Below are 14,404 nucleotides of genomic sequence, written 5' to 3'. Positions count from 1 at the left end.
CGGCCTGTATGCTATCTTTTTAAACTTGTTATACAGAAGTAATACATTTTAATACAGTCAAATCTAAATATTTTCCCTTATGGTTTGTGCTTTTCCGGTCTTAAGAAATTCTTAGCCAGGCGCAGTTGGCTCACGCCTGTAATCCCAAAACTTTGGGAGGCCGAGGCGGGCGGATCACCTGAGGTCAAGAGTTCGAGACCAGCCTGAACAAAATGGAGAAACCCCCGTCTCTACTAAAAATACAAAATTAGCCGGGCATGGTGGCGCATGCCTGTAATCCCAGCTACTCAGGAAGCTGAGGCAGGAGAATGCTTGAACCAAAGAGGCGGAGGTTGCGGTGAGCCAAGAGAGCGCCGTTGCACTCAAGCTTGGGCAACAAGAGTGAGACTCCGTCTAAAAAAAAAAAAATTCCCCCCTTTTTGACATTATAAAGCTATTTTGTTTTCTGAAAATGTTTTCAGGTCTTTAATCCATCTCGGCCTTATTTTGGATACGGTTTGAGGTAGAAATCTATTTATTTCCTTTTTGGAAAAAATGTCTCATAGCCATTTATTGAAGAGTCCGTCCTTTCGCCCACTGACTTGAAATGCCGTCTTTATCATAAACCAAGTTCCCTTGATGTTACTCTTCATTTCGGCCTCACAATCTTCGCTTATTTTCCTTCTACCAGGGATGCTTTTCGCTATGTTCCTTTCAGGGCTACCTTCCTCTTGTCCCTTCAGATCGCAGTTCAAATGTCTTCCCCCTCATATCCAGATTGCTCTACAGGCATTTCTGGCTCCGTGATCCCATGACCTCAAAGTGGTCTAGGTGGGCATAGCCTCTGGCCAGTTGTTGCTGGGTTGTTGTCAGGACTGGTGATGCGTAGGCCACTGAGAGGAGGAGCCCCCGGAGTCCGAATGACGGAATCAGGCGGGCGCCCGCGTCGCTAACGAGTGCGTCACCATGCGCGGGCGGACGGGGGCAGGGCCAGGGCTGAGTCACGTGGCTTGGTTGCCTACGCGCTGGTGGGCCGTGGGAAGATGGCGGACGGAAAGGGAGACGCCGCCGCTGTCGCCGGGGCTGGGGCTGAGGCTCCGGCGGTAGCTGGAGCCGGAGATGGAGCCGAGACTGAGTCCATGGTTCGGGGTCATCGCCCCGTATCTCCAGCGCCGGGAGCCTTGGGACTGCGGCCGTGTCTGTGGCAGCTGGAGACAGAGCTGAGGGAGCAAGAGGTGTCGGAGGTCTCATCTTTGAACTACTGCCGGAGCTTCTGCCAGGTGAGGGGCTGACTGGCTGGCTGAGGGCGGCGGGGCGGGGAAGTCAGGGAAAGAGGCCCTGGATCCTCTGCAAGCAGCCGGGTCCGAACTGAAAGGCGCCACCTCAGTGACTCGCCGCGCCCCCGGGCCGGGAAGGCCCAGCTTGGAAGCTCGACCGCTGGCCCCCCTGCGCCACTGCCCGACTTTGGCCACCCCTGGGGCGTTTTGCTCTGAGCCTTACTGAGATCCCGGAGGGCCCTGGTGGGTCCCTGGAAGGGCTGTGCCCTGTCGCCGTTGCCTATGTCCTGACCGGGTGGTTGGAGCGCCACTGCCCCCTGAGGGATTGATTGCTTGTCCCTGCCGGGAGATCCTTTTTTGAGTGGAGTGCAGATCTCCGAACTGTTAAACCCGGGTTTTTCTGAATAATCCAGAGAGATGTGTTGGGGCCAGAGATTTATTTTTGGAGTTAACATCTTTTGGGCTCCTAAAAGGTATGACAGTTGGCTTCAAAAGGCGTCTAGGGCTTTCTGATTAGGGATTGCGGAGCCGGTTGGTTGGCTGTTTTTTTCTTTTCTTTCTTTCTTTTTTTTTTTGACGTTTAAGCTGTTCTTTTGTCTTTTCTGTATTTCTTTGAGAGGATTGTGCTACCGAGAATAAGGCTGACTCTTTGGGTAGAAGAGGATGGGAAGAGGGATGTAGAGTGTGGCCTCTTTCGGCAGTCGTATGATCATTTCTGTGCCATGGTGGGTCCTAACCTATGATTACATATTTATGGGTGTGTTTAGTCTCCATGACCACTGCGAGATTTTTCTGTATGTTTTCAAGTCTTTTACAAATATAAATATCGGCCATTATTATTTCTACTTCCAATGTTTGTTCTATCAGGTTTCAGAGGCACCCCTCTGCTCCTTATCTGTTGTACCTTAGAAAATGCAAAATAATCGTAGTATGTTGGTACTTGGAGTCTTAATAAGTAGTCCAGTATGCTGAATAAATTGCGGCGTTCTAAAATAATAATTTTGGGGGGCAGTTTGCTCTGTTGGTCCGGAGTAGAATAAAAGTTAGCTTGCTTGGTTGCTTTTCTCCCTCTCTCTGCTGAGACAGAAGCACCTCATCTCTTTGAATGGGATTTTGTCCTTACTCATCTTTTCCATGGATTGTACCACTCCAGTTTTTGTGTGTACAACCTGCAACATTGCCCTGTACTATTAAATGTTAATGTGTTGTTCTCAGCTTCCTTAGTAGTAATCATCCTTGTTTAGTAAGCTAATTTATTTTACAAATTTTTACTGACTTTATAGGGTAGTGCCGGGGACTTTACCAAGTGCTGGGGAAACATGAGTAAGACAGCACTTAGCCTTGATGAACTTACAAGTTGGTGGGAGGTGATAGAAATGACAGTATTTCCAGTGCGGTTTTGGTAATGATTGAAAAGGAGGTGTTGTAGAGACAATGGTGAGGAGAGAGCCCTCATGGGATATCCTGATGGGAAAGACAATTAACTAGTAAAAATAAGTAAAAAGATTAATTATAAATTGTAATATGTGCTTAGAAAGAAGTAACTGGGAGAGGCCACTTTAGATAGTAGACCCTGTGAGCTGCAAGGATGAAAATGAGTCACGTGAAGGTCTCGGGTGGGGAAGCATCCCAGTGCCAAAGGTAGAGATTGGTCAGGACCCAGAATGCTATGGGAGAAGGGGAAACTAATGGAAGGAGAGTGGTGGTGCAGAAAACAACTGTGGGTTTTGGGTAAGGCTTCTAAGCTTGAGTTGTCTCCCTGGAAAGATGACAAGAATGAATGTAACCAGTCACATTGAAGCTTGTCAAAGAATCACATATATATGTATTCTGCTTTATGTCTAGTGCTTGCAACTGCAGTTTTATTTAACGTAATATTTTAATGTCTTGAATCTTGGTGACACCAGAGATGTGATGACCCAGAATAATTTTTAAAAGAAAGCATGTGTAATTAATTTGTCTTTTCTATGAAGTTTTTTTTTTACCTAAAATTTTCCAAAAATTGTTTCTTAGACTAATAAATGAAATAAGAACAAGTATTCCTGTAGCACTATATTGTAATAGAAAGTACATGGGATTGGAAGTTAGTTGGATCTTGACTGTGACTTTACCACGTTGGATCCTGACTGTGACTTTACCACTTCTTAGCTAATAATCTTAGGTAACCGTGTCTGCAAAACTATCTTATTTTCTGACCTTTATCTCCTTATAATGCTTTACACAATCAGAATAGAAAGTTTGTGTACAAGTCTTCACAAAATTTGTCATATTTTTGACACAATTTTTCCCTGTAGTCCAGATAAAATCAACTATGTCCTTGATGACCCGATACAGAAAAAGTAAAAATTGTATGAAGAAGCAGGAAAATTTTCACCATCAATAAATTTTGTTGAATAACTCTTGGTTTCGCATTTGAAAAGAAGAATAACATATATTCATTCACTTAAGGAGCACTGATTGTGTGACAGTTCTGAAGATGGGAACCTAGTTAAGACAGTTTTCTTGGACTCTAGGAGAGGAGCACATAATATATAAAGATAGGTAGTAGGCATTTTTACATTATCATGAAGGCCTGACCCCTGCTTATGGGATGGTTAATACTACAAATGTATTTTCATCAGTTATTTAGTTAGAAATGTCCTAGAGACTTAGATTGTACCAAGCAGATCCCTTTTGCAACATCCTGGGACCATATTCTCTCCAACTCTTGCAGCACTTAAAAGAAATGGCTCTGTCTTTGGAATTGCACCAAATCAAGAAATAAACTAACATATGAGTGAATAGAGAAGCTTGTCTCATTCTGGGCATATTTTCAATTTTCATATGTTTGTGAAGATGATAAAATGAAACACTGAAAGTAATAGTTACTAAGAAAATGATACTTAGGTCAAACTGTATTCAGTGAAAAATTGTATTAAGTGACTATGGGATGTGGTTTGTTTTTTCTCTTTCCTTCAGTTCCTTTTGTGAAACCACTGCCAGACAGTGTGGATAAGATTAACTTTAGAAAACAGTCTTTCTTTGTTTTCCTGAAAAATTGATGATGTCTTCTCAAGTTTTTGCTGTATTTTGGGGACCAAGATTCCTTAAGTTTTACAATTGGTGTCTCTATTTGTAACAGAAATTTTGAAGACTTTTTTTTAAGTAAACTTCATTATCAAAATTGGAATTGTTGGGTGATTATATGATTACACTTTGAGAATACTAGGCAAAGTAATTTTATGACTAAACCATGTTTATATGAGACACTTTTAGGTTCAAGACTAACAGTGACTTTGTAGATTTTTAATGGCTAAAATAAGTAAGTACTACATTGAAATTTCCATTTTTCCTAGATTAGTGATGGAGTACAAGGTCTGTGAGTCAGATAACCTGTGTACTGGTTTCACTATTGAAATAGTTGTGTAACCTTGGTCATGTTATTTTCTTTAAACCTTAATTCTTTTGCAAATGGATAATAGTACTTATGTTTTGTATGCAGATTCATTGTTGTAAGGACTTAATAAGAAAATCTCTATTTTAAAAAATACCTCCAGAATTGTCTGTGTTGTCCAGATTTCTTAGCTTTGTAGCAAGAAGTTTTCACAACCTTGGTCTCAGCATGCTTTTCAACCCTCCCCTGTCTCATCACCTGAATCCAACTGTTTACTCCTATTCAGGAGTTCTTTACTTGGGAGTCAGTCCATGGACCAACGTGTGATTGCAGTTATTCCTGTGATTAAAATTTTGTCTGTAACTTTCCAAGCACATTATTTTGAGAAAGATGATTTTAATTTTCATTTGACTTTTCAAGATCCAATAAACGTATTAACTACATTAACAAGATCTCAGGCCATGCCTTTCCCTTTCATTGTGAGGTTCTCTCATTTTCTGCATGGGAGATTTTTCTTCTTTAGGGCCCAGTATAAATGTCATCCCTCCTGTGAAGCTTTTCCTGATTCACCAGATAGATTTCCTCTTATTTGTTTGGGATTTTTTTTTTTCCTTGACACTTTGTATATACCTATAGTTTTAATTCTTAATTTTATTGCTGTCACTGTCTTCTTTCAGGTTTTCTCCTATTGCAGCCACCTCTTCATTAATCTGTTGTTTTCTGACTGACATTATCTGCAGTTCATCTTTGTATTCTTTCTAAATTATAAATATAATCTTGTTAGTCACTTTATTCCCTAAAATGCCTCAATTTTTTCCCCCCAAAGGCAAGATAAAGTTCAAACTTATTAGCTTGGTATACAAAGCCTTTTAGAATCCGAACCACCAACTCCCATTTTTCCAGCCTCATTTAAAAAGTTGGTTTGATCCCACCTTCACCACTGTGTCCATTTCTCACTTTGCCTGAATAACCCAGGGTCTTCCTTTCCCTATCTACCTATTTATCCTTTAAGACCTGGCTCAAATATTAGGGTCTTTCAGAAGCTTTTTCTGATTTCAGCAGGCAGTATTAGGTGGTTCTTTCTCCAATGTATTCTGTTAGCTTCCAGTACATAAACGTGGTACCTAAATATTTGTTTCCATGTTTGTCTTTTGTATTGACTTATAAATCAACAAGAGCAGGGATCTTGTTTATTTATTTATTTATTTTTTGTATACTTAGTACCTAGCAATTAGTACAATGCCTGTCACACAAAACTGATTTGTTAAATGGATTGTATTGTAGGGACTTCATGATACACACATGAGATATACACTTAAAAAACAGTACTTTAGGGGGAACACCTAATGTAAAATCTATTATGTAAAAAACAAATTTACCATAAGAAATTACTATAAAGGGAAAGGATGTGGAGAAATAGGAACACTTTTACGCTGTTGGTGGGACTGTAAGCTAGTTCAACCATTGTGGAAGACATTATGTGGCAATTCCTCAAGGATCTAGAACTAGAAATACCATTTGACCCAACCATCCCATTGTTGGGTATATACCCACAGGATAATAAATCATACTGCTATAAAGACACATGCACACATATGTTTATTGTGGAACTATTCACAATAGCAAAGACTTGGAACCAACCCAGATGTCCATCAGTGATAGACTGGATTAAGAAAATGTGGCACATATACACCATGGAATACTATGCAGCCATAAAAAAGGATGAGTTCATGTCTTTGTAGGGGCATGGATGAAGCTGAAACCATCATTCTGAGCAAACTGTCACAAGGACAGAAAAGCAAACACCACATGTTCTCACTCATAGGTGGGAATTGAACAATGAGAACATTTGGATGCAGGGTGGGGAACATCACACACTGGTGCCTATCGTGGGGTGGGGAGTGGGGGAAGGGATAGCATTAGGAGATATACCTAATGTAAATGATGAGTTAATGGGTGTAGCACACCAACATGGCACATGTGTACGTACATAACAAACCTGCATGTTGTGCACATGTACCCTAGAACTTAAAGTATAATTTAAAAAAAAAAAAGAAGTTACTATAAAGGAACAGGATAGGAGCTTTTGGTCATTTCTTGGAGACATTACTTATCAACCTCAGCCTACATTCATATAATAATGTACACATTTACATGTGTGCAGTGAGGAATAGCATTGATGGAGAGAGAAAATGAGAGGCCTAGTATTGAGGAAGAGTTAACCACCTAACAGGACAATAGTTTGGAGATGCCAAGATGGGAATAATCAGTCTGCTTACCTTGAGGTTGATGGCCATGAAGGCTCTTGAGCCTTACCTCTCTCATATTTCAATAAGTTTTTAATGCACTAGCTTCTCTTCTTGTACTGCCTTCTTTTTAGTGATATTTAAATAGAAACTACATGACAAGTAGTTCTCCATAGCAAAAGCTAGCTTTGTAATGCACATGACAAAAACATAGTATAAATATCACCTGTGGAGCAGTGAAAACTTCGGGTGCTGTCATTTGCTGTGGTACCATCTTGTCTCTTACTGTATACTGTGACCTCTAGTGGTTTCTGTTTCTTCCGTGGATCATACTCTTTTGAATAGTGTTGACAAAAACTGAATAGAAAGTACAACTTACTGCAAGGCTGCAAAGACTAAAACGTGTTTTATTTTCATTCAGGTCTAGACGCTTGTCACCTTTACCAGTGACCTTCCTTGACTATCTTATCTAAAATAGCACTTCCCCATTGCCTTTCACCTCTTTAAGTATTACTTTATTTTCCTTCAGATCATTACTGATCTTGTATGTCAGTCTCCCCAACTGGGATGTAAGTGCCATGAAGGTGTTAGCTTTTATTTACCTAGTGCCTCGTCTCTAAAACTTAGTAGGTACTCACTAAATGCTTGTTGATCTTTATCTCCTCCCTTTCCTGTATCTCCCACTCTTATTTTTGAGAGTAATAAGCAAGTCTTAACTGTCTTTATCAAGAAATAGGGACATTTGGCCAGCTGTGGTGGCTCACGCCTGTAATCCCCGCCAGCACTTTGGGAGACCAAGGCGAGAGGATCCCCTGAGCCCCAGAGTTCAAGACCACCCTGGGCAACATGGTGAGACCTTGTCTCTACAAAAAAATTTAAAATTAGCCAGTTGTGGTAATGCATACCTGTGATCCCAGCTACTCAGGAGGCTGAGGCAGGAGGATCACTTGCGCCCAGGAGGTTGAGGCTGCAGTAAGCCGTATTCGCGCCACTCTACTCCAGCTTGGGTGACAGAGTGAGACCTTGTCTCAATAAATAAATAAATAGATAGAAAGATACTTTTTTGTTTGTTTGTTTGTTTGTGATAGAGTCTTTCTGTGTTGCCCAGGCTGGAGTGCAGTGGTAAGATCTCAGCCCACTGCAACCTCCGCCTCCTGGGTTCAAGCAATTCTCGTGCCTCAATCTCTAGAGTGCCTGGGACTACAGGTGCTTGCCACCATGCCCAGCTAATTTTTGTGTTTTCAATAGAGATGGGGTTTTGCCATGTTGGCCAGGCTGTTCTCGAACTTCTGGACTCAAATGATCTGCCCACCCCGGCCTCCCAAAGTGCTGGGATTACAGGCGTGAGCCATTGTGCCTGGCCAAGAGAGAAGGAGACATTTTTTTGTCAACCAGTTTATCCTGCTTCCCAGCAGGGACCACACCTTATTGTTCTTTGAATCTTGATCAACTAAGAGTAGAACCTTATTTTTATTATATAATAAAATATTTCATATAAAATACATTACATTTTGTATAAATAATATGTTTTGGCCATGCACGATGGCTCATGCCTGTAATACCAGCACTTTGGGAGGCCACGGCAGGTGGATCACCTGAGGTCAAGAGTTCGAGACCAGTCTGGCCAACATGGTGAAACCCTGTCTCTACTAAAAATAGAAAAAATTAGCCGGATGTTTTGGCAAGCACCTGGAACCCCAGCTACTCAGGAGGCTGAGGCAGGAGAATCACTTGAACCTGGGAGGCAGAGGTTGCAGTGAGCAGAGATTGTGCCATTACACTCCATCCTGGGCAACAGGAGCAAAACTCCATTTCAAAAATAATGATAGTAATATGTTCTAACATAAATAGAAATTTATATAATAAAACTTTCATTGCTGGCACAAGGCCAACATACAATCCAGTATACGAAAAATTTGAGGGCCTAAGTAATTTATTGAGGATCTTTTTGTGTGCCAAGCCCTCAGGTAGGTAGTGTGATTTTCATTTTACAGATAGAAAACAGGTCCAGAGAAGTTGGAAGGATCACACAGCTGGTAAGTGGTGGTGAGTTCTTTAGACTCTAGAGCCTATGTTCTTTTTTCTTGTATCAGAATTTCCTAAACTGTGTTTCACTCCATGTGATATATTTATTAATAAGTGCTTCTTGAAATAAGGGTTCTGTGTTTATGTAAGTTGGGATAAACTTTTTTTTTTTTTTTTTTTGAGTTGAAGTTTCGCTCTTGTTGCCCAGGCTGGAGTGCAGTGGCGTGATCTCAGCTCACTGCAAACTCCGCCTCCCGGGTTCAAGCGATTCTCCTGCCTCAGCCTCCCAAGTAGCTGGGATTACAGATGCTCACCACCACACCTGGCTGTTTGTATTTTTAGTAGAGATGGGGTTTCATCATGTTGGCCAGGCTGGTCTTGAATTCCTGACCTCAGGTGATCCACCCGCCTCACCCTTCCAAAGTGCTGGGATTACAGGCGTGAGCCACCATGCCCGGCCATGGGATAAGCGTTTTAAATGTTAAAATACATTGTGAATTTCCAAGAGAGACATTAGGTATTGTGCAGCATTTGCAAGACTTACCAGGTCTAGAACATTTTGCCATATTCTGAAGCCTTTATCAGCTCAAGAGTCACATGTTTTTTTTTACTATAATAAAGCAAAGTGCAGAGGTGAAGAGGTGATTGCCTTGTCTTTCTGCCTGCCACTGACTTTTAATTGTTTAGTTTTAGCCTAAAACGTGATTCTGAGCTTTTTTTTTTGTTCTTTGTTTTTTTTGAGACAGGGTCTTGCTGTGTTGCTCACATTGGAGTGCAGTGGTGCAATCACAGCTCACTGTAGCCTTGTTAGCCTCAACCTCCCAGGCTTAGCCTCTCTAGTAGCTGGGACCACAGGCGCACCACCACACCCTGCTAATTTTTGTATTTTGTAGAGACAGGGTTTCGCCATGTTGCCCAAGCTGGTTTCAAACTGCTGAGCTCGTGATCCTCCCTCCTCAGCCTCCCAAATTGCTGGGATTGCAGGTGTGTGCCAACTCGCCCGGCCTTCTTTAATTCTTTAGGCATGTTTCCTTCAGTTCTTTGAATATACAGTTGGTTCTCGCTATTTGCGGATTCTGTATTTGTGCATTAGCCTACTTGCTAAAATTTATTTGTAAAACCGGCTGACTCTGACTGAGCTTTTTATGAAAAAATTTCTCCTCCGAAGGTTTTGCAGGGATTAAATTATGTGTATTGTTTCATATGAAAAATATTTTATAGTGTGTTATAATTTGGGGAAAGTTGAGAATGAGTTATACTTCAGACGTATCTTGAGTCAAGATTTATTCTTACAGGTTTACCTATATTGCTGCAACATAGTTAGGCTGGGATTACTAATGTGTTTGTTTATTTCTCCCCACTTTTGTGCTAACTCTGATTACTGTCTTTTTGAGTGCTATTCTTGTCAATATTATTATTATGATTTGGATCTAGCAGCTTATGGTGCTGACATTTGATTTGATAGTTGTTTTTTTGTTTGTTTCAATTTAGAGACAGGATCTTACTTCCTTGCTCAGGCTGGAATGCAGTGGTACAATCTTAACTCACTGTAACCTCAAACTCTTAGGCTCAAGTGATCTCCCACCCCGGCTTCTCAAATATCTAGGACTGCAGGTGCATGCCATAGTGCCCAGCTACTTTAAAAGTAATTTTTGTAGAGACAAGGTCTTACTCTATTGCCCAGGCTGGTCTTGAACTTGAGGCCTTAAGTGATCCTTCCACCTCAGCCTCCCAAGGCACTGGGATTAGAGACGTGAACCACCACTCCCAGCCTGATTTCTCGGTATTCTTACTCCTAAGGAAATAACCTGAATATGTCATATTAGCCAGCACAATTTCTTATTAATGTGGACATTTGTTATAAGAATTATTATCACATATGATAAAATGTATATCCTTGCTTGGGAATTGCATTTTTATGATATATAATTTTATAAAATAGGCATATTTTTGTGATTCCATTTCATCATCTTTGCTTTTTTCATATATATGTTTAAAATATATCATTTTAACTATAACTAATTTTTTAACAAATAACTAAAGTTATTTATTTATTTATTTTTTATTATACTTTAAGTTCTAGGGTACATGTGCATAACGTGCAGGTTTGTTACATATGTATATTTGTGCCATGTTGGTGTGCTGCACCCATCAACTCGTCAGCACCCATCAATTCATGGTATCCTAAAGTTATAAAGCAAACATAAATATTTTAGTTTTTGTGACTCAAAACTAGTGGGTGCTCATTCTAGAAACTTAAAACAAGATTTACAAATAGATGAATTAGATAGTGAAAGTACCATATAAAGTCACTTAATAGCTTGGTGTATTTATCAGATTTTTGGAAAAATACGTATAGAATATGCGTTTATATAAATATTACAGTTTCTAATTGTGCAAACAACTCATGCATACATTCTAATTGTTAAAAATTAGAACAGTATCAAAGGGGAGAATAAAAAGTAAAAGCTCCTGTCATACACACTTTTATGTACTCCAGTGCTACCTTTTCCTAGGTAGACCATTGTTAACAATTTAGGAATGCATATCTATAGAATTTTTCTATATGATGTGTACATATATATGTACTATTTTAGAAAATGGTTTCAAGCTTATATACTAAAACCTGCTTATTTCATTATTGTAGACATCTTTTCATGTAGAATATGTGTAGACTTACTGTAATTAAGAAATAAACGCATAGTATTCCATCAGAAACTGCATTGATTTTAAATTCTACAGGTAGCAACACTTTCAACACTCTTAACTAAAAAAAAAATTTTTTTTAACTATAAAAGTACTTCTTGAGGCAAAAAATACAGTACAGAGGGTTTAAGGAAAAGTAAAAGCCTCTTTCCTTCTGCCCACAGTCTTTCCAGTCGCCTCCCAGAGGAAATGACAACAAAAACACAAATACTTACCCTTTTGCAATTTATTTTTTAATTTGATATGTTGACCCTTTTCTTTGTCAGTACATTTTGAGCATACACCATAATTTAAACATTTGTGTTATTTTGTTATTATAAACAGTGTCCCATGAACTTAGTTAAATATTAAGTGCTGCAAGGTCAGGAGATCGAGACCATCCTGGCTAACACATTGAAACCCCGTCTCTACTAAAAATAAAAAAAAACAGCCGGGCGTGGTGGCGGGCACCTGTAGTCCCAGCTACTCAGGAGGCGGAGGCAGGAGAATGGCGTGAACCTGGGAGGCGCAGGTTGCAGTGAGCCGAGATTGCAACACTGCACTCTATCCTGGACTACAGAGCGAGATGCCGACTCAAAAACAAAAATGACTGGATTAAACAGGATGTTTAAGTTTTGATGGATACTTGCCTGTACTCTATCCTGGGCAACAGAGCGAGACATTGTCTCAAAAAATAAATAAATAAATAAATAAAAATTAAGTGCTGGTTATTTCTATCCATAACATAAATCTGGAATTGAAATTACTGGATTAGGCTGGGTGCGGCGGTTCACACCTGTAATCCCAACACTTTGGGAGGCCGAGGCGGGTGGATCACCTGAGCTCAGGAGTTCGAGACCAGCCTGGCCAACATGGTGAAACTCTGTCTCTACTAAAAATACAAAAATTAGCCGGTAATCCCAGCTACTCTGGAGGCTGAGGCAAGAGAATTGGTTGAACCCAGGAGGCAGAGGTTACAGTGAGCCGAGATTGCGTCACTGCACTGTATCCTGGGCGACAGAGTGAGATGCCAACTCAAAAACAGAAATGACTGGATTAAACAGGATGTTTAAGTTTTAATGGATACTTGCCTGTACTCTATCCTGGGCAACAGAGTGAGACACTAACTCAAAAAAAGAAATTACTGGATTAAGAGAATGTTTAAGTTTTGATGGATACTTGCCTATAAAAAGTTTTTTTTTTTTTTTTTTTTTTTTTTGAGACGGAGTCTCGCTCTGTCGCCCAGGCTGGAGTTTAGTGGCCGGATGTCAGCTCACTGCAAGCTCTGCCTCCCGGGTTCACGCCATTCTCCTGTCTCAGCCTCCCGAGTAGCTGGGACTACAGGCGCCCGCCACCTCGCCCGGGTAGTTTTTTGTATTTTTTTAGTAGAGACGGGGTTTCTCCGTGTTAGCCAGGATGGTCTCGATCTCCTGACCTCGTGATCCACCCGTCTCGGCCTCCCAAAGTGCTGGGAATACAGGCTTGAGCCACCGCGCCAGGCCTACAAAAAGTTGAATATGTACTTCTGCCAGTGGTGTTTGGGAGTCCTCGTTTTACTAAATCCTTGCTAATGCTTGTATTGTTAAACTTATTAATATTTGACAATCTAATAGGAAAAAATTATCAGATTGTTACGCTAATTTGCATTTTAATAATATTCAGGGTTTTTTTGTTTTTTTTTTTTTTAAGGCAGAGTTTTGCTGTTATTGCTTAAGCTGGAGTGCAATGGTGTGATCTCGGCTCACCGCATCATCTACCTCCTGAGTTCAAGGGATTCTCCTGCCTCAACCTCCTGAGTAGCTGGGATTACAGGCATGCGCCACCATGCCCAGCTAATTTTTTGTATTTTTAGTAGAGATGGGGTTTCGCTATGTTGGCCAGGCTGATCTCAAACTTGTGGCCTCAAGTGATCCGCCCACCTTGGCCTTCCGAAGTGCTGGGATTACAGGCATGAGCCACCGTGTCAGACTGATCATGTAATCTTGAGATTTTAGGTCTCCTTAAAGTTCTCATGAAGCAGAATGTGTCCAAAGAATTATAATTAGAGCTGTAGCCTAACCTGAAGCCATTGGAATGTGTGGTACACTTTTGTGATTGATGGTGGCTTTGTGAGAGGTTTATCAGTGTAGTCATTTATTGATCATTTATTGATCTCTTATAATCAATGCTTCTAAACTCTGGAAGACTAAGTTATAGCTGAATAACTGGGAAGACTGCAGTGCTTTCCATTAGCTAACTATAAAAAATATTGTTATCTGGCCGGGCATGATGGCTCACGCCTGTAATCCCAGCAATTTGGGAGGCTGAGGTGGGTGGATCAGGAGGTGAGGAGTTTAAGACCAGCCTGGCCAAGATGGTGAAACCCCGTCTCTACTGAAACTACAAAAATTAGCCAGGCACAGTGGCAGGCACCTGTAATCCCAGCTACTCTGGAGGCTGAGGCAGGAGAATCGCTTGAACGTGGGTGGCAGAGGTTGCAGTGAGCCAAGATTGTACCAATGCACTCTAGCCTAGGTGACAAGAGTGAGACTCTGTCTCAAAAAAAAAAAACAAACAAAAAAAGTGACCTTTATATGTTTTCAAATAGAGTGCCACCAAATGGATGTATGACCTTGGGGCAAGTCAGCTTGTTATTTGGGGGGGCCTCATATTGCTCCTTAAATGAGATTCCCTTTAAGGTTTGATTCTACTCCAAAATTTTGTAACTCTATTGAAAAATGTTTGCTATATAAGATTTATTTATTTATTTATTTATTTATTTATTTATTTATTTTTTTGAGACGGAGTCTCGCTCTGTCACCCAGGCTGGAGTGCAGTGG

General features: G+C 40.7%; 1 protein-coding gene across 1 annotated transcript in view; it reads left to right on the top strand.

Moving 5' to 3' along the window:
* Window positions 1-1,001: 1,001 nt before the first annotated feature.
* RLF (RLF zinc finger) overlaps window positions 1,002-14,404 on the top strand; it is an 82,185-nt gene continuing 68,782 nt past the window's right edge. Inside the window, 1 exon segment of the mRNA XM_017873327.1 lies at window positions 1,002-1,259. Within this exon segment, the coding sequence (XP_017728816.1) occupies window positions 1,023-1,259 (237 nt within the window). The 5' untranslated portion in view covers window positions 1,002-1,022.

This window comes from Rhinopithecus bieti, unplaced genomic scaffold (genome assembly GCF_001698545.2).
Source record: "Rhinopithecus bieti isolate Rb0 unplaced genomic scaffold, ASM169854v2 scaffold_6907, whole genome shotgun sequence".
Lineage (NCBI taxonomy): Eukaryota > Metazoa > Chordata > Mammalia > Primates > Cercopithecidae > Rhinopithecus > Rhinopithecus bieti.
This window is presented reverse-complemented; position numbering and strand designations above follow the sequence as displayed.